This window comes from Branchiostoma floridae, chromosome 9 (genome assembly GCF_000003815.2).
Source record: "Branchiostoma floridae strain S238N-H82 chromosome 9, Bfl_VNyyK, whole genome shotgun sequence".
NCBI classification, from domain to species: Eukaryota; Metazoa; Chordata; class Leptocardii; order Amphioxiformes; family Branchiostomatidae; genus Branchiostoma; species Branchiostoma floridae.
This window is the reverse complement of record NC_049987.1, coordinates 11377638-11398847: the sequence shown is the minus strand read 5'-3', so window position 1 is coordinate 11398847 and position 21210 is coordinate 11377638. Positions and strand designations below refer to the sequence as shown.

The 21210-nt window shown below is 40.3% G+C and overlaps 2 protein-coding genes across 2 annotated transcripts; one reads left to right on the top strand and one right to left on the bottom strand.

Annotated features, from left to right (window-relative positions):
• The first annotated feature begins 343 nt into the window (after positions 1-343).
• LOC118422150 (EGF-like repeat and discoidin I-like domain-containing protein 3) lies at positions 344-4219 on the top strand. Its single transcript, XM_035829667.1, has 6 exons — positions 344-487; positions 826-972; positions 1371-1515; positions 1892-2058; positions 2707-2859; positions 3268-4219. Exons 1-6 carry the CDS (start codon positions 344-346, stop codon positions 3427-3429), a joined length of 918 nt encoding a protein of 305 aa, XP_035685560.1. The 3' UTR covers positions 3430-4219.
• Positions 4220-4968: 749 nt separating this feature from the next.
• Positions 4969-10911, bottom strand: LOC118422633 (probable tubulin polyglutamylase TTLL2). Its single transcript, XM_035830288.1, has 2 exons — positions 8476-10911; positions 4969-6535 (listed from the first exon to the last, which is right to left on the bottom strand). The coding sequence occupies exon 1, from the start codon at positions 10841-10843 to the stop codon at positions 8483-8485; it is 2361 nt and encodes a 786-aa protein (XP_035686181.1). The 5' UTR covers positions 10844-10911; the 3' UTR covers positions 4969-6535; positions 8476-8482.
• Positions 10912-21210: the final 10299 nt, after the last annotated feature.

The following is a 21210-nucleotide window of genomic DNA, read 5'->3' as shown; positions in this document are numbered from 1 at the left end:
GAATCCAACAAGAGGCAGTAGGGTGATCATCCCTTGTACTTATATGGTTGTGAGAATCATGTGATTCAGGATCAACCAATGAGCGCACAGTGAAGATAGTGTCAGGAAAACTACTGGAGAGAGATGAAATACTAATACATATTCATGACTTTGATGATTGAAACAAAGAAAGCGTACTTAGTAAATGCATGTCGTAATAACGCCGTTTCTTGCTTAAGAATTAGAAGATTTTATCAGAGGCTTTGGGACTATCGAAGCTTTATCATTAAGAGTAAAAATGTTTAAATTATTCACATGTACTGACTGTTGTTCTTCATCCTAAGGTTGTCTAAAGCCACTGGGGATGGAGAATGGAGACATAAAGGATAGCAGTATCACATATTCGTCATTCTATGTCAATGCCCATTCCAAACACCCCCGGCTCAACACAAACATAGGGTATGGAGGTTGGCTCACAGGAGTTAATGCCGCAGGCCAGTGGCTCCAGGTATGGAAGGTCTTGAAAAAAGATGAAAATGATACTGTAGATGCATCTAAGTTCGCGGGGATTTAATTTCGCGATAGCGGGAAAATGGACTTTTCGCGGTGGTTTAATTTCGCGGTAGCACCATGCACTGTAGTCTCTTACTGTTATGGAAAATTGTTCGCGGTGGTTTTTAATTCGCGTTGAAGCGGCCGCCGCGAAAACCGCGAACATTAATCCACCGCGAACATTTCTGCATTTACAGTATCTTACAAGTATGTATTTATACATTTGCATATTTGTTTTTAATTGCATTGCTGAAAAGAAAAAGAAAGTTGAATGTGACCAATGTTCCTGTACAGGTTGACTTGGGCGGTGCAGCGAAGGTACAGGGCGTTATCACTGAGGGCAGGGCGGGTCATAACCAGTGGGTGGAGTCATACAAGCTGCAGTTCAGCTGGGACGGAAGCTCCTGGACAACCTACAAGGACTCTGATGGGTCAGATAAGGTACTGATGTCTGGTCTGATTCTATTGCGCAAAGAGTGTGCTAAGTGTAAATTTTTCATTAACAGATTTTTTTTGTTACAAAAATTTAGTACCTGGACGTACAGTCCCTTGTGGCTTACCATTTACAAGTCCTTATCAGTAGGAGGTATCGGTAACAAAGTCCTTTGCACCTAACCAATTGTCTGTACACAGCCAACGTTTCGGTGAGCGCCTGTCATCTTACTCAGGGCAAAACTGACGGATTCTATCTCATTCATGATGCCGCTAAGTGTCGCTACTGATATGTGAAGAATTCGGCACCAAACGTATCGTTTGCGACCCGACTGCTGCAAAATGTGCAACAACACATACAGAATTCTGAATGGGCCCCAAAATGACAGATATGTTGTTGAAATCAGGTTTTCACAGGGAACAAGAACTGGCACACTGAGGTAGCTAACATCCTCCGGCCGCCAGCTTCTACCAGATACATCCGCTTCGTTGTGCAGACCTGGCACAGACGTCAATCCCTGCGAGTGGAAATCCTGGGCTGTATGGATACTGGTAAGTCCTTTCAATTTATGAAACCCTTGATATATTTTTTTCATGAACTTTTGGTATGGTATGCTATGCTAAAGAAGTTTGCAAAATAAAAGGAAGGAGTTGAATATGACCGTACGTCATAACTAGTAGCTCGACTACTATCAGGCGTAGATTTCCGTAGTTATCAAGAATAGCAGCTATATATAGTAACGTTCATCTGCGTCAAATCAATTTTCGCTCTGATGTTCCTGCCATTGTTCTACAGTGTGTTCTGAATATGGCTCTTATGAGAACTTATAATAATTGTACACAGAACAATGTATGGCAACAGCTATTACATACAGTACAAAATAGAAGTATAGAGTAAAGCGTAACATCCTAATTAACATTATGAAAGGTTGCCGATCCCCGCTGGGGATGGAGTCTGGACACATCCTGGACGGCAGCATCACAGCATCGTCTGAAGGTGTAGATGTTAGGTGCAAGAAGGCTCACGGCAGGCTGAACCAAGCGGTTAATATGGCCTGGTGCGCCGGGAACCAAAATGCTGGCGAGTGGATACAGGTACAACAAATATCATAGAAGTCTGTCGCTCCCTTGGTGTGTTATTCTTCTTATAGCTTGTCCAAAATGCCCCTGCAGTTCCAAAGAAAGTTGCTAGGGGGGCACCCAAAACGATATCTCAATTTTTCATGGAGATACAAATATCATATCATCTTATCTACCTCATTCAAGATGACGTATTCTGTTTAGCCCCCGCAAATTCCGGCGTTGGCCTGATGTGTATTTTGTCTACATAAAAATGCGTTGTAACCTAAAATGACTCAGGTATGTATTGAATAACACATTTAGAAATGCAGATAATTTACTGTTTAGTACAAAATACAATGAAATTGTAAGGGTAAAGGTATCGTGACGCCCATGTTTACATTTGTAACAAAAGCACAGCTGATTAGTGGCTAAAGATAGCTGCATGTTTTATGTAATATTCTTAAGAAAAGTAAAAATTGTGGCTGGAATAGCCGTCTCCGTATAAAACAATACAATGTATAAGTCTTTTGAATGTTGATATATTAATACCCCCGTCACATTAGGCGAAAATCAATCGGACGGCGAGTCATGCCTCCTTGTAATTTAGAGCTCGCAGACTCGTCGTCCGATTGATTTTCGCTACATGTGAAGGGGGTATTAAGAGGACTGTTCTGGATTTAGGTTGACCTTGGCTTTGCTAGGGTTTCTGGAGTCATAACGCGAGGTCGTGACCTTCAAGGGCATACACCCCAATATGTGACATCATACAAGCTCCTCTTCAGCAAAGACGGAGAATCCTGGACAACATGCAAGGACAGGGACGGCTCGTATAAGGTAGACTGAGTCAGACGTTATTTTCGTAAAAGTTAGAAATAACTTAAGGGACAAAGGATTTCTGTTGCAAGTACTACCTAAATATTCTATCTATGTATGTGAAGATAAAATTGATAAAAGAATAAATGATATATAAGAGAGGAATTAAGAAATGGATGGTGCTTTTCCATATAGATAACAGTGCTAGACGTGGTAACGTTAAATGCACATCGGTATATTTATTTTGGTGCAAAGACATGCAGTGGCCATTTTCGAAGTCAATCAAGTACTAAACTAAGTATAGTCTAGAAAATTCCCTTTAAGTTATAGATGCTTGTAATAATTAAAGTAAACGTCTTGATTGTAAACAGTCCATGGTTTCCATTATGCTTTCTTCACCCGCCATCTTATTTTTTGCCCATGGCCCAGGTGTTCACAGGTAACAGTGACACGACGTCCCCCGTTCTTCACGTCCTTCACCCGCCAGTCAGTACCAGGTACATCCGCGTGGTGGTGCTGACCTGGCACCAACATATCTGCATGAGGCTGGAGGTCCTGGGATGCTATAGTGTCGGAATATCATCATCATAATCATCTGGTCGTTAATCAAGGTCTCATGGACGTTGGTGATCCTCCTCCTGTCCAATCTTAAGATCTTCAGTAAGAGTTTCGTGGACGATTCAAGCTTATGTCACGTTTTGGGAATATATATACACTTCACGAAAAACGCTTTTATTCTGCATACTCCAATACATGTATCAATCAATCAATGTTAAGTTAACATAAAGTAACATGGCATATAAGGTATATTTACGAATGCCGAAACCCTACGGAAAGGTCATATTTGTGTTTAAGTTACCTTTAACCAATCTTAAAATCTGCTGAAATATTTCTCTGCCTTTAATGGCTTTGTACGTATCTCTGAAACTAAACTGAAATATTAGTTTTCGTGCTAGTGATAGATCTTTGAAAATGAGCATGAAATTATACCAGGCCTTTTTGCTTTAAGATTATAGATATAGTTGCCTTGGAGCTCGAGGCACTGCACCGTGCTTGATGAAACGTCCATCCAAACGCCACACATTTTGTGAAATGGTTAGCTTGTAAAATAGCCGTATCACTGGAATTTGCAATATATAAATTGTGTTACAAAGGAGTATGTGCTAGTAACCATATTTTTGTGCAACTGATTGGCTGTGGCTATTTAGAATGTCGAAACTGCTGACAAACTTGATTTTTGTTTTTCTTGCTGTGAAATAAAATGAAGCACAAATAAAACTCGTTGAGTCCTAATTATTGCAAATGCACCAACTGTTTGAGTATGTTGTCCATCAGTTTCTTGGAACAACAGCAGCTAGGCGATTTATTTCTGACATATATTACTAACCAGTCTGGATGGCTAGTTCTATGGCTTAAATATCATGGTCACTAGGCTGTTAACATGGGTACTGAAGGTATCTCACTCCCCATGTCCCTACCAGTCTACCTATATATAGGAAATTCACGAGAATGACAACGACATGGACACGTAATGTAACTAGTCTGGCAAAACCAATATTTGCACATCTATTAAGTACAGATTGTAAACCCCAAGAGAGCTAGCCTAATTGGACACCATCTAAATTCATATTTATACATTACATAAGTTCTAAAGTGAGAAATACGACTTTATCTCGCTATATAAAACCGAGCGATTTCTAACTCGCGGATTTCGACATATGTGAATGGGCAAATAATGCCCCTGGATTGATCTTTGTTTGACAGGTTCTATATCTGACGTCACGAATAGCGTTTTCCCATCGAAGGTTAGTATTTACATCCAACTCCCAGTGTCGCTTAAGCACATTTTTTTGCAGTGAACAGTTAATAAAATAGCCAATTCAATACGATCATAAATTCAAATGTACGCAATAGATTATAAAAACTATTTGTATCACTTTATTTACTAGACGTTTGTGTTTTTCAATGTTGACTGCCCTTAGTTCTTTACATCCTCCAATAAGTTTTGAATCATTCCAAAGCTCATGGATTATTTCTATTATAATTTACGAACTTCGGCTACCAGCTATATCAAATCATATCCACTTCTCTTACATCAAGTGAAAAGACAACACAAAGCCAGCAAGAATATATGGTCCTTCACAGTGAGTTATGTTTTATTTCAACAATGACAAGGACATTAGCATTGCATAGCTAGTATGTTAAATCACAGCAAGCAAGGTCCTTAGTTAGAGCCATACAGAAATTGACCAATATGCATTTGACCAAAGCACACACAGAGCCAACAAGTAGAAAATTGACCTACACAAGTCTTTGGTTACTCTTTTATATAGTCTATACAAAAATAATTCAGTAAAATCTGTTCAAAAATGATTTGAAAAAAGAGTAACTTTTTGGCCTCATTTCTAATACCGAAAACTAAATTATTATTTTGAAGCACTGGACGGATTCACATATTATGTTCAGTAATGAACCTTTTAACCATACGTCAATATTATGATGGAAATTCAAAACTGCAAGTTTTAATTAATAGTAAAAGCTTCACACTAACAATTTTCAAATTGGCAGAAAATCCAACACTGCACCAATAGCTTACTGGGCACTGTGTTCACAAGAACAATGGTTACACGAACCAAGAACATTCAGAAAATGCATATAGTGTGTTTATCATAGTGGTCTTCTTTAGAGCTGCTAACATGCCTTGTGAATGGATATTACATGTACATCAAAATTGCATCTTTACGGCATTAAAAAAAGACCAAATATTGTCATTCTCCCCTTCCCATTGTAGACATGCAGGCAACTGCAATTTCACCAACAATGCTTTGTTTTTCACATTAGCTCATGTGTATCAAAGTGCTGCATAACCAGTAAACTACATGTACCTTTTTTTATATGGTAAGACTTCAAATGTTTATATAATATTATATTTCATACAGTGAACACTTCAACACACAATCATATATCTTTAAATTCAGCATGAAAGACTGAACATATTTGCCATATCAGAATTTTCCCTTTAAGATTGAAAAACCCTTGCCAAAACATAGAATTTTAGTATCTTCCATAAGTTACAACCCCTCTACAAACCCTGCCAGCAATATCAATATCATTAATTAATTTATGGGAATTTTAACATATTATGTAAAACATGAGTATTTAAAGTGAAACACACTAAAACCTTCTTACAGAGCAGTATTTCTGGACGGATTGTCAGTCACAACAATTTTGTCAATGCTTGTTCATGTACATCAGAGACACCTGAAACAGGTGCTGACTTCACATGAATACAGCTGCCCAGCTGTATAAAACATCAGTTCTGCAATTCTCTGGTTAACAACCCAAATCATTTTAACCCCTGCCACACAAGGCACAAATGTTGCGAAACTTTCAAACGTGAATGTCAACATGTCCCTTGGCAGCAAACTCTATAATCATTACGATATATACACACATTAAGGACGTATTGTGATGAACTTATCCTTGCCTAAATGCCATGAAAAGTACTTTTCATATGAGTCAGCTACAAAATATAGCACTGAAACTCATGTCTTGTATTGTACATGAACTTATTCCATCTTCCTCCTCAGCAGCAGCTTGGTATTGTTATTGCAAGGTATATTGTCATGGAAACACATTACCCTGGTAACCATCTTCTCCAAGTTAACCTTGAAACTTGTACTCAAAGTGAAAAAACCTGAAAAAAAAGGAAAATTCAAAGATCAGATATGTGTTAGTAGCTTTACAATAAATATAACATAATTACAATGACAATTGACAAAACACTAGTTCACCTTAATCCGTGGGGTAACCTAGATTCGTTGGTTTAAAAAAATGGGGATTTAGACAATCAGAGATTTCAGGTCAATGACGTGGGTTTCAAATGTCAACATTTTCAAGGCATTGCAATGTGATTTACTACCTTCCATTGACTTAAAGAATAGTAGAAAGAAGATTTGAAAGTTGTGTTGGGCATAAATTCTACATATTCTATGCTGTATCTACTGTCTCTTAATCAAACAGAGAGCAGAAAAATGTCCTTCAAAAGGAGGACCCCAAAAATTAAATGCATATTACGATTCAGTGGGTAAGCTTAAATAGCCCCAGTAGTAGATGAAAGAGCACAATGTTGTTCTTGCTTTATATGCTATAAATACAACAGCTGAACTGGAGCAACAACGCTAGCCTCCCACTGAGGCAAAAACTAGTGACCTTAAAATTGGGATTTTGTTTGGGTCATGTTGGATGAAAACAAGTAGTCTACTACTAAAACGCATGGAACCTATGCATTGGAAAGACTGGGGCAGAAAGCCTGTTTAGCATGTAAATCCTTCCTTTACCTTCAGGAGACTTAACTGGTTATATCCACACAGGCTGAATAGAAGAGGGGCCTATCACAACAACAAAAGATATGACTAACTCAGTTTTTAAGGTGCATTAAAAGGGATGCAAAAATCAGGCTGGTAGCAGAGATGAAGAACTTTGTGTTCTTGTTAGATGTATGTTTACTTTGTAACAATGCCTATATATAAATGTGAACATTTCCTTGTAATTTCCTGCTGTTTCCCTGTTCAAGGCAATGCTGCACCCTGAACACCCTCTACACGACCTGGTGCCTGCCCAGAGACTGTCAGCTACTGGAAGGACACTAAGAAACAGTCAGCACATCTCAGTGCCATTTGCCAGAACGAAAAGACTGAAGCAGTCTTTCGTGCACTGTGCCCTCAGACTGTATAACAATGCTGCATAGCACATAGCGTGTATGTTTTAACGTTTTGACTATGATTGTTTAGCAAACTTATTGTACATATTGTACCCAATTCAGGGAGGCTTGTATAGCTCCCCCTGCCTATGTACTTTTGAGGAATGATAATAAATGTTGAATTACTGAATCAGATGTCAGGCAATTAGTAAAAATATGTCTTTTGATTTCTAACGACATTTAAAACACTGACCTACTTAATTGATTATTGAGCAGCCATTGAATAGTTGGAATGTTATCAGCTCAGAATGCCACAAAGGTACTTCCCAGATGATTACATGTCCTTTTTATCTGTGAGCAGTGTGTTATGCTATGTGAAAGCACTCAACTTGCACTAAATGAGCTGCCAGGTGTCATGCTCTGGTATGTTTTGTAGAAGGTCAGGTGGTTTAAGAGATTTTTGCCATGGTTTCAACACTATAGAGGATGAGTTTTAACAATGACACAAAAAACGAGCATTACCGAATAGTATGTCTCTCTTAGGAGGTCCCAATCTCACTGACACCTACTAAGCTATCCACTAAGCTATACAAATCAGTACAAATCTGTAAGAAAGCAGCACCACTTTGCCACAGTCTCCCCATGGCAACTTGAATGTACCCAGACTAAGGTGTGTATCTTAGTGCTTTGCGGGAATGCAGCACAAAACAGCATACTTGTGGTTTGAACAAAGTCTTTTCCGTTACACAACCTCCCTTTAATTCTTTCTACAAAATGAAGTACTGATGAAAGCAACTGATGAAGGTAATGGATTGTCGTCAAAACGTTTACGGAAGAATTAAAAGAAGGTTGTGTAACGAAGAAGACTTTGTTCAATTGATCTACCAACCTGATGAAACTATTTACGGAGCATACTTGTGGTGTCGGCATCTTACCTGCAGTTTATCCATGACCCATGGTTGTCAAGGCAACAGGGCCCCACCTCACGCTGTCCTCCACCTGGCCCTGCCCATAGATGCTGGTCATCATGTTACCCCCGGTGATGATGTCCTGCGTGGTGCGCTGAGTCTTGCAGGTCTGCACGTGTTTCAGCGTCTGTCTCAGCTGCCTCTGCAGCTCACGGATGATGGAGCGCTGGTCCACGTTCGGCCACGACGCCTTCTTCGTGGCCTCGTTGAACGGATACGTGAGAATGAAATCTCCTACCCGGGGCAGCGGGCCCTGAGCCCTGCTCTTGTTGTCGGAGTCCTGAGTGGGATTGGTAGTTCTCTGGTACAGCGGCCTGCGTGGCCTGCTGCTTGTCATGGATGTGGGGGTACCGGACACACTGACCCTCCTACTGGTCTCAGTTCTGTTCACTCCTGGGTTTCCCACCTGAGCAGATGGGTTGGATTGTCGGTTTAAGGGATAGGAGTATCTTCTCCTTGGGGTCTGCACCTCTTTAGGTTTACTAGTTGATACCCTTGCTTGGGTAGAGTTATTATTGTTTGTCGGTGTTGAGATATCTTCTTCAGTACAGACATCTTTGTTTCCTGCATTGCTCTCTTCTCTATTTTCATTTTCTTCTTTATCAGAAGACTTGTCATCATTGGTTGATGCACTGCCCTGTTCCTCATTTGAAACTGCCTGCTGGTTGGCTGACTTAGGAGAGGCACTGCTGTGATTGGTCAGCTGGTCTGTGGTTGGTGCAGACTTAGTTTTGATTCGTTGCTCCTCTATCATCTGTGCCCTGCGAGCGGCAGCTGCTGTAGTGATTTTATGGCTCTTGCTTTTCTCCCTCCTTACTTGGAACGATAACTTCCTCCTCTGACCAGGAGTTTGACTTTGAACCTCGGGAAGCGACAACCTCCGACTCAGGTTCTGAACCGGCGTTGTCCTCGGGGAGGTGTAATCAGTTCTATGTCCCTCCTTGATGGGTTCTAGACGACTCTCGTCCTCCCCTTCACCATGGTTGCTGTCTCCATGGAAACCGTCTCCCTCCTCCTCCCCAGCTGCATCATCTCCGCTGAGGCTGGGACTCTGACTGCTGGTACTGCTCCCCAGGCTGGTGGTGGAGCCACGGCGCGGTGACAGAGGCGGCAACGTCGGACTGGTGCGGGACGATCCCTGCTTCAAACCTTTCCCATTCCCTGTTGAAAGCATGCTTCCCCTTGGTGAAGGCTTAGAATTAAAGCTACTCCTACGTCTAAGAGTCCTACTGTATCGAGGTGAGGTGGCACTGTATGACGCGTTGATTTTACTAGCACGGAACTCCTGGCCTCCCCGTTCACAGTCCGACTCCTTAAAGTTCATGATTTCGACAAAGTCGTGCAGCATGGGTTTCTTAACAAGCAAGTCAGCCTGGCAGTCCACGCTCAGGGCAGGGCTGAAGTTGACCTCCAGCAGCCACGGCTTCATGTTCTCATCGATCAGTATGTCAAACCCAAACAACTCGCAGCAGTACGGAGCCTTCGGAACAGTCGGCACCTGACACAACAGGGTCAAGGTCACGATATTGCTGATCCGCTGCCACAGCATTCGGTCGTCAAGGTTGGATTGGTGGAAATAGGTCCGCAGCTGCGACAAGGTCCACTTGCACCCCGGCCCAACGCGCTCCTTGTCTGTGGAGTAGGAAGGACTGAACTTGTTGATGCTTGTGTTGGTGAGATGGGAGAAGACATTGTCAATGGTGGACAGGTCGAACTTCTCTGTACTAAAGCGAACAATACCCTCCTGGTAGATGTACACTGTCAAGGGATGGAAACTTGGGACGCAGACGTAGATACGGAGGTCGAACTTGTAACCAGATATAAGCAGTGGGTTTGTCATGTATCTCTGCACGACAGCTTGACAGTCATACGTCAGCTCCCCTAGATCACGGAAGATGAAGATTCCACGTCCGCGAGACATGTCCGCAGGTTTACATATCCAGAAGTGCGGTTTATCGGGTTCTGCTTGCTTCAGTTTTGTGTACTCTGCTACAAACTTTGTGTAGTCGTTAGGAAGGTTGAACGCTTGTGGACTAAAGCTGTACACGGTGGGGCCAAACACTCCTCTCATTCGCCGCAGGTTCCGGGCAAGACAATCCTTCTTGGTGATGGCGTCCGTCTTTGGGTAGTGGTTGAGCCGTTGCCACGACATTGTCTGGTTATAGTCGGAGACCCGGAACCTTGTGGTACGCCAGTGTAGATTCCAGTCGTACTCCTCGTGTAAGTCTTCGTCCCACTCCTGCCACGAGCGCTCCAGGAGAACCTGTCGGACCACCTCTGGCACGTTATCGGACAGGCGGAATATCAGCGCTCTATCTTCACCTTGAGAGGACATTTCTATAGCTTAGGAAATGGACGGAATAAGGGAAAAATGTCAAAGTTTTTGTCTTCACATAGTCTTGTGGCCTTGTGGCCTTCCACACGTCAGCTTCATGACTTTTGAGTCATGTTGGGGAGACTTTTGTAGCTGGATCTACAGCAGATAGATGCTGCTCCTCTTCCTTCATACTGAACCTGCAACAAAGCAAGACACAGTGTAAGAACTTATCTCAACTTTTTAGAAGAAAACTTTAAGATAGAGTTAAATTCTTCTTGTCACAGCAATAGGTGCTTATCCAGGTTGATGACGAACACACTATTGTCCATTTGAAAAAAAAATCACTGGATTTACTGGCCCTTAAAGCACACAATTTCTTATCAAAGATTATGTATAATTCAGAAACTGTTTCAGCTTTCATAAGGTGTCCATTTAAGTGGTTGGGGGTCACAAGACTTCACTGTCCTCAGGCAATCTACTACTAGTAGTACAAATGTAGCTACTAGTAGCTGCAAAGACCTGGTAATCTCCTCTCAAGTGTTTATCTAACATCACAAATTACAAGTCATGCAAGAAACCTTTAGCTTGACAACAAATGTTTGTAATCACATTTTCGTGCTACTTTCATTGCAATTGCTAGACTTGACTTTGCAAAATTGAGCACTGGACGATCATGCATTTGAATCCTACAAAAGTGTGGTGAAGTCTTTTCCTACTGCACTTGTCTGGCCTGTTCCACCTGAGAAAAACCCAATGTTGCATGACAGAACTTCTGTCGTACCTGTACAAACACAACTAATGGCCTCACCTGCAGCTGTTGTAAAAAGAAGTTTTCCTCTGGCTTATCCTCACCACAAAATTTATAAAGCTCTAATCAAAGTATTCTTATATATGTGGCCGCAGTTATCCATTGTGGTCACTAACGGGTACCGGTACATCTAGTGTGGCCCAGCTTTGTATGTGTAACAATAGTAAGGGTCACACTGGACACTAATAATAGAAGGTAGCAATTGTGGCATGTAACTTGAGCATAACAGACCGGCTTATGCAACACACACTGTTTTGTTTCCTCAAGAAACACTTGGCAAGACATTCGTTGGTAACCTTTAGTACCAGTGACAGGGAAACCAGACTGTTTTAAAGACTGTGTTGAAGTTGCTTTGGTCACTTCACTGTACACACAGGCTAGGTGGACTGGAAAGTGGCACACAGCCGGACAGGTCGTGTTGCTAGGATACCGTATTGTCTGTCACATTCACATCATTCTATAGGACTGCACATGCCAGAACGAACCCAGCTTTATAGCCAAGACTATCCCACACAATGGGAGGTGGGATCTGTAACAAGATGTGGGAGGGGGTATGCCCTTAATGAAATTAAAAGCGGCTAATGAAAAAATTCTGCAAGGTGTATTTCTTTACACTCCAACAGGTGGCCAGTGTTTACTGTTTATCATTATGTCAGATTATAGAATTTTTCACTTTCAGCTTTGCACTTGTGATTGTATGTTCTAATTTTCATCTCCCACTACAAGATAGACAATTGCTATGATTTTTGCACATAATCTAATATTACCAAGACCCTGATCATGACACAACCTTTAAGTGTCTGCTAGTCTGTGAAACTCTTGAAAAAAGATTTTCAATGATAAGGTTGACTTTTCTATCGATTCTAAATAGACCCTTTGAACCATTGCCAGGCATTAGTGTAACAACAAAGTAGACTACTGCAATGTCAGGTTGTGGTCACTTCTCAAGCTCAATGACTTTTTGTGTGGGTACTAGCCGCAACTCTAATATTACATCACAAACAACAGAGGAACCTTTTCATGGCGGTAAAATCCTTGTTGTTTGACATTCTGTTTTCATCCAATACAAGTTTTCTACCTTTTTCTACAATAGCATTTCAAATGCCTAAAACTTGTCTTATATATTTGTGATGAAAATTTTTTGTAAACTTAAAAAAAAACTTCAGTTACAGTTAGACAAAATGTTATGTCTGTGCTTTTGTGTCTCTCATTAAATTCTTTTGTAAAGATTAGCAATGGTGACGCAGTTTACTCCGGAAAACTAATGACTTCAACTACAAAGAGTGTCAATTTGATTACCCTACAACGTCTCGCTGCTTGAATACGCTTTACGTAACTAGTTCAGCCGAACGTTAGTGGAAACAATTCAGATTGACAGCATACCGATCGTTGTCATGGCAACACCATGCGTATTTGTTCTTCTACTGTTCACCCCAAACAGGTGGAATGTCAGCATAGACCAGGATTATTCACACACTGTCACCTCTATAGAGGGCTGCGTGCAGTTTTTAAAGAATGGTTAATCTTGTGCTGACAGAAGGATCACTGGAAAAAGTCCAAGTATTTTACAATGCTAGTATGATACCACAACTTGTTCTGCTGACCGAGTGTATTTTGTAAACATGTGTCAGACTTTGATAGATATGGCCAAGGACATTATACAAATAAGATATAATAATGTATATATAACGTTCTTGATAAGACTAATGTTTGAATTGGCTTGGCAGATTAATCCTTTGACTTTTTAATAAATAGTAAAATAGTCTCCACCATTATAATTGATGTTTTGTCGACTCATACTTTAGCATTTATCAGTTAGTTCATTATTAGCTGCTGAGCAAATCAAAAGGATACCTTTAGTTTCTCTGGTGCCTTATAGTTATACACAGGCACATACTGAACACATACTGAAATTGTTAAGTACCATAGATTTGTTACAAATGTGAACTGAAAGGCATCTTGATCCAGATTAGATGTTAGGTGATAGGAAGCTAAAACATCACACTGGTCCCAACTAGGGCTGGGTATCGGTACAGCGTACCGGTACAAAACCGGTTTTTCTTATTGGACCGGTCCAGAAAAACCGGACCGGTCCAGAAAAACCGGACCTGAAAAAATTAGGTGGACCGGATGTTGGACCGATTAGAAAATTAACAGATTCTTTTATCAGGCGTTCACATGTTTTGGCGCTTGCCGGTGGAAGAAAATAACATGAGTGAAGTAGAGTAAAGTTTATAGTAATTTCTATCAAGGTTTACAGTCAATCGTACAGGTGCAGTTAGCGTTGTAGGATTTTAAAACGTCAGTGTAAGTCTAATACTCCACCAAACAGATTTCTTGGTAGTGAAATGGACCATTGGTATGACTATGAGTCATACTGCATCAGGTCCAGGTTCAGGTCCGGACCTGGACCTGATCCTTTGGACCTGAACCGGACCTGGACCTGAATTTTCTGTACCGGTACCCAGCCCTAGTCCCAACATTAGGACAATTACTATGCGATGTACACAAGGGAACTAAGAATCTGACGCTCTTTTGATACTCTAATGAACAGAGGGACAGAATTTACAAAATCCTATGGACTGCAAGGCTTTGTGTCCCCAAAAATGCTGGATTACCTTTCAAATATAGTTTTCAATTATTGATTGGGACACGGGTTTGGACAAGTCCAGGGCAAGTGAAAGTACCGCTCGGACAAACTTATCCCACTTGACCGATCGGACAGATTTTTCCTGAGGTGCGCCCCCCTCACTCCCAACTAGTACTAAGTAAATTTGTCACTGGTTGCATGTGCTGATCTTTTCATTGTTTTTCCCCAGTTCACTGCTAATTCTGAATTTTGGGCAAGTGAAAAGTTGGTTTGGGGAAGTAAATTTTTTGTGTACTGTCTTGCCCACACAGCACGAAAACAACTTTTTAAGCAAAGTTTCAGAGATACGTATAAAGCCCTTAAAGGCGGAGAAATATTTCAGCAGATTTTAAAATATATGAAAGGCATCGGAAACATACATTTGGCATTTACGGAAGATTTCAGCGTTTGTATATCTAACTTAATCTGTTGTGTTTCTTTACGTGAATTTTACATGTATTTTAGTATGCCGAAGAGACAACTTAAATGTCTCAAAAATATTTTCTGTCAAAACGGACAAATACCGTTTCTCTAGATCTGTTACAAAATACATGTTAACCGGCTAAGTCAAATGTAATAAGCCTTTGTCTGGTGTTAGATAAAACATTGCGTCATCTGTTTTATAACAGTCAAAACTGAAAATCATTGCGCTTTCTGGTACAAAATGTTATGTTTATACCTCAGCAAATACAAATACAATACAATACAAAGTCAAATAAAATAATCTTCTGTGTTTTTTAGCTATTCCGAAAGCATTTGACGTATTCAAACATTCTGTGCGCAAGGTTTAATTCGAACAGGGGAGAACCTCTCATGGTTAGCTTATATGCGCTATTTTACATTATATGAGATGTTGCGTATACCATGGTCAATATTGACCGAAGAATGCATGCCATATATATAATTTATTTCGAACCATCATTTACGCAAAGAAGGGAAGACCTCCCCCGTTAATATATTTGGTAAGCCGTATATGAAATGTTGCGTATTTCATTTGAACATACGACATGTTTAATTTTTGAATCCGCGCAGTTTAAGCGAACTAGGGGAGACCTCCCCTGTTTAGCTTATATGTTGCCAAAACGTATATGAAATGTTGCGTATTTCTTTTGAACATACGACATGTTTAATATTTGAATTCGCACAGTTTAAGCGAACTAGGGGAGACCTCCCCCGTGGCTTATATGCTGCCAAAACGTATATGAAATGTTGCGTATTTCTGTAAAACATACAACAAGTTTAATCTTTGAATCCGCGCAGTTTAAGCGAACTAGGGGACACCTACCCCGTTTAGCTTATATGTTGCCAAGACGTATGTGAAATGTTGCGTATTTCTGTTGAACATACGACATGTTTAATCTTTGAATCCGCGTAGCTTAAGCAAACTTGGGGGTACTACCCCCGTTTTATCTATTAGCTAATACCGTCTCAAAGGTTTTATGAAACGGTGCCTTTTTCTGCTGAACATACGGCATGTTTGAAGCGCAGTTTATGCGAACAGGAGGAGACCCTTTCCTTTTTTTTTTATACCGCATATATGTTCTGAAATTCCAGGGTCTAAATCAGGGTGAGGTTTTCTTTGTGGCATGTTGACACTCGAGCTAAGAGACGGTAGAAATCCCGACTACTGCTATGAATATCTCCGAGACTCAACCTCTGCTTGAAGAATAAGGATGTAGTAGGTATACCGTTTTGTGCAGTCAGTTGTGTTTTCTCTATAAAACGGCAAGCAGTTCTTACTACAGGTAAATGTACGAAATATGTTTATTTCTTTATCTACAAGCAAGCGTCGAGAAAGAACAGTTTGTGCACACAGGCGGTGTCTTCTCGTGTTGCTCGTGTTTGTTTGGGCAGGCAAGATGTAAATTTATTCAGCGTTATTTCGTACTCGCCATGGGGCGCACGTCTCCGTCCGTCCAAGGAGGTTGAACTTCCTTGGTCCGTCTGTGGCACAGCTGTGTCATGTGATAGGATGTATCCAATGGCAGAAAAGAGTGGGGGGTTCAAATTTACGGGCCATACGTACGACAAGGAGCGGTTATTTTCCAGGCGTTCATTTTTGAAGAGAAGTATTGAAGAAAGTTTGGGCCTGCTCTAGCCCGCAAGTTGTGGCCGCGACACCTCTTTTACCGCCTAGGACCCCCGGTGACGGAATTTGACCCAAAGATACGAGGTGGCTATCATTCTGTACAAGCTGTTGTTGTTGGAAATCGACACAGAATGGAAATCACGGCCCTTGCACCACCCGGATTATAGAAGCCGACACTGCAAGCTGAACATGTTTCGCGTTCACAGAATCCAGGACCACCCAACAACACGAGTCATATCGGCCACTACTCTAGGATCCTCTAGATCTTACCGGATTCTTATTCCTGTGGTGACCAGATGGAACTGTACATGTGTGCTCTTTTTAACTTACGCCGAGACGCTTCACCCGACACTGGAAATGGGACTGTGGACTGCTGCACGGAATTGCGCAACCGTTGTGATTGTTTCAACTGCCGACTACATCAGAATGAAAGGCCACAAATACCTAGTAGGCTGTAGGTTTTTTTTTACTTTTCCATGTAATATTTTCTCGTAATTCAATAAAATTTTAAGGTTTCACCCATTGTATTTTCTTGCTTTGAAATGTGCCAATGATTATTCTCCTAAAATGGCACTTATCCACACCTTAATGCACACGTATATGAGACGTACAGAGGGAACTTTAAACATGTCTTAAGGGTGTTTTGGTACGTATTTATGACAACTTTAAGCTGCTAAAAAGAAAAATATAGACACATTAAATCCTCTTAATTCACACGTATATGAGACGTAAATAGGCTTTAGATCAAATAAACGTGAAGTTTAAACATGTATTAAGGGCGTTTTAATAAGTATTTATGGCAAATTTAAGCTGCTGAAAAGGCACCTAAACACACGTTATAATCCACTTAATGAACACGTATATGAGACGTAAACAGGCTTTAGATCAAATAAACGTGAAGTTTAAACAAGTCTTAAGGGTGTTATAATAGGTATTTATGGCAAATTTTAGCTGCTGAAAAGGCAGCTAAACACACGTTATAATCCACTTAATGCACACGTATATGAGACGTAAACAGGCTTTAGATCAAATATACGTGAAGTTTAAACATGTCTTAAGGGCGTTTTAATAAGTATTTATGGCAACTTTAAACTGCTGAAAAGGCACCTAAACACACGTTATAATCCTCTTAATGTACACGTATATGAGACGTAAAGAGGCTTTAGATCAAATAAACGTGAAGTTTAAACATATCTTAAGGGCGTTTTAATAAGTATTTATGGCAACTTTAAACTGCTGAAAAGGCACCTAAACACACGTTATAATCCTCTTATTGTACACGTATATGAGACGTAAAGAGGCTTTAGATCAAATAAACGTGAAGTTTAAACATATCTTAAGGGCGTTTTAATAAGTATTTATGGCAACTTTAAGCTGCTGAAAAGGCACTAAAACACACGTTATAATCCACTTAATGCAATTGTATATGAGACGTAAAGAGGCTTTAGATCAAATAAACGTGAACTTTAAACAAGTTTTAAGGGGGTTTTAAAAATCATTTACGACATCTTTAAGCTGCTGAAAGACAACGGGAAAACCGGAAAATAAGGACTAACACGGACCTACAGAAAGACCACTTAAAGGCAATATTTACGTACTCGTATAAGTGGTGTATAGATCCGTAAAGGAGGAAAATACGTCAACATTACGCATGGTTTCAGCGTCCTTAAATACCGTTTTTCGTGCCGTGCCAATAGGACAAGTCGATTTTCGAAAACTTGTCCAACCCTGGAACAAAACCTGATACATGGTGGGAGGGTCAGACTTTGACAGGTGTGTGATGACGTAATATTTACCTGACGTCTGCCTTTGCTTACAGTAGGAGATCGTTAGACCTGGACCGGACGTACATGTGAACATTACAAGGTTCAAGTGGGCCATATCACTCTTCATGTAATCTTAACATCTAGAAATGAGTTTACAAATCCCACAGACTGTGAACCTATGGAGGCTGCAGTTATCAGGGATCAGCGGTTTACCTTTAAGTTAGCATTTGAAAAATAACTGAATTCTTACCTACCCTTCCTTAATCCTAAGAAACACTGAAATGTTATATCCACTGGCTGAGCACATAGCTGTGAAGTAAGTATGAAATGGAAACAAAACATTGCTACCTTAACATAAGTCTTAAGTTTCTCTCTTCTACGTCATCTCCTTTACCTGAGGGTTTGAAGGGCTGTTGTAATAAGTTAAGTTGCTATTGTGTGACATCACTACGTGATGTTGTGAAGAGGCCCGAAATCACTGTCTGCCCTGATATTCTTCACTATACATGTATTACACTTTTACAGTAGAGAGAAGTAGGTAAGAATTCAGTTATTTTCTCTACCAACGGAGAAGTAATGACACTGTTTGAAGAGCAATCCAAAAGTGGTTGTATTGGTGGATGTATTAAGTTTCAAGCATGTTTGGTAGTCACGTAGACCAGAATTAATCTCCATCAATCAGTATAGCGGATACTCGAGCTTTCTGAAGTATCTATTCAGGAAGACTGTAGTTGGATACAGGAAGCCATACTGTGCATATAAGGCCACACCAATTTAATGTCTTGGTTCACGGATTCGCTCGCTCCTATTTTTTGGAAAAAAAAATAAAAATAAAAATTACCACTCAGCAAATTTTCACCATTATTGAAACCATTCACCAACTTTCTGGGGTAGCAAATTGGCCTTTATATTATAAGCTCCTTAAAGTGTGCATACGGGTGCTGTTACTGTACAATAAGAGTGTTTTTGTACTTTTTTCAAGCTGAAAACTTTTTTTCTTTATGTTTTGGATTAGCCGTTACCTTTACCCCAAGCATTTTACAATTTTTATTTTTATTTTTATTTCGCCCTCTCGCTCCATATTTTTCATGAAAAAATCCGTGAACCAAGAAATTAAATTGGTGTGGCCTAAAGAGAAAAAGAAACTTCATTCTGTAGAGTCTTCAATTAAAAAACAATTGCAACTTAATATGGGTTGTTAGAATAAGTTTTCACAACAAAAAGTGCATACTTGAAAAATAGAATATGCAGTGACCCAGCTCACACATAACTTTGTAGTGACTACCTTTACCTTCAGGTTGTTTATACTTGACATTTAGATGGTCTACAGGTATGTCTTACTCTTAGCCAAGGATGACATTTGTCAATTTCGAAAGGAAGTTGTCAAAGTTTTCATGGGTTGAAATTCAAATGAATGACCTTAAAACAACTTGTCAATGAAAAATTGTAAAGCTAAGGCAGTCCTTAAACTAAAAAGTAAAAATTGATGAATAATTACTAGTATTGAGCTAAGTTTTTGTTTCTTACAATATTACAGCTATTGTGCAATATTTTCTCTGTCCTTTATTGAGGATAGCTGTTCCACCAGAACAAATTTCCCCTACGGAAAGTCAGAATCATAAACTCTTGTGCCCAGCACCGGATATTTACCATACATACCAAGCAGTTCAAGTGGGCCGCTAATATTTTGGAAACATAAAGTGTGTGCAAATTTTGTTTGGTGTGCCGTGGTGCTGGTAAGAGTCAATGAACCAGCGCTCATCCTAACAATACAGTACTTGATATCAGCCATAGGAATTCTGCACCGAATATTATGCTTATGTCATAAAGGTCAATCACTGTGAGGAGTAGATCATACAGGTATATGCTGACTTGATCCTATGTTTTAGTACCAGGTTGTGTTCCTATAGTCATCCTTCTGTCTCATCTAGGTTGTGTACTCAGCACAATATGTTATTGAAACATGATTGACAGATGACATATTGAGGCAACAACAACACTAGATTGTATTAAAGCCCTGTCTGCATACATGCACACAAGCTCACTGTCTATACAGTATAGTATACTGTTCATCTGACATCATCTCATATATAAAGAATACTAAGGGTAGAGCACAGTGCACGGGGAGGTGGGGTTTACCCAAGAAAAATGTCGGAAAAACATCGGCGCGTGCATGTGGGAATATGATGGTTTTTCGTCGGAATTTACGGTGATCCGTCTTGCCCTTTGGATTTTCGTAGGAAAACCGTATTCCAATGTCGATTTTCCAATGATATAACGGCACTTATCCGATGGACTTTTAACTTCCGACATTAATCTGATGGCCTTCCGACGACAGTTAATGGTTTCATGTCGGTTTTTTTTTCCTACAGAGTTCCGGTGCAGGTCACCTAGACAACAAGTTAACAAACGTGGCAGATGGGATTTCCCCGCTTGGATGTGGCCATGGCAACGCCACTGAGTGACGAATAGCTTCTTTATTGGTTACCATGGCTACTGAATGATTGACATCCGTGATCGTCGCGATTTGTTTTGTTTTCTCAGCTGTGGCGTTAAGAATATGAATAATTAAAGAAAAAAGGTAACTTCAGACGATCACTTTGAACCCAGAAAATGTGGGTTCGACCCCTTGATGCGACATTATTTTTTAATGTTTTCCCGAAGGGCAAAACACATTGGTTTGACAAAGGAGTTTGTTTTGACTCCCTTTTTGTTGGGGTAGACAAACAAAACAAATTCTAGAGTCAGTCTGAAGATAAGCTGGACAGCTCCCCGAAAGGTATATAGGGTAGGCCCGAAGGCTTCCCCTAGCAGAGTGGCGATCCTGCCAAGATAGAGCAAACATCACGCTTCATATTAACTTCATCAGCGTGAATGACTGTTAACACTATGCGCTGGCCCAGGTAATGTTGAACACAAAATTCATGCAGAGAGTTGTCTATGCTCGCATACTTTAGAATGTGGTTTATAAAATGGCCACATTATGTATTTTTCACAAAACTGTTAATAAAGAAACTGATTTAAGTGATTTTGCCAAGAACAATCGCGTTTATTTCATGGTGCGTCAATCCGGCGCACATAGTGCGAGGTCAG

What these genes read in the sequence shown, in the direction of transcription:
- LOC118422150 (XM_035829667.1), top strand. Translation starts at nt 344, where the DNA reads ATGGAGAATGGAGACATAAAGGATAGCAGTATCACATATTCGTCATTC. An exon ending in CCGCAGGCCAGTGGCTCCAG is followed by an intron (nt 488 to 825) that starts GTATGGAAGGTC and finishes GTTCCTGTACAG; the next exon opens with GTTGACTTGGGCGGTGCAGC. An exon ending in CCTGGGCTGTATGGATACTG is followed by an intron (nt 1,516 to 1,891) that starts GTAAGTCCTTTC and finishes ACATTATGAAAG; the next exon opens with GTTGCCGATCCCCGCTGGGG.
- LOC118422633 (XM_035830288.1), bottom strand. Translation starts at nt 10,843, where the DNA reads ATGTCCTCTCAAGGTGAAGATAGAGCGCTGATATTCCGCCTGTCCGAT.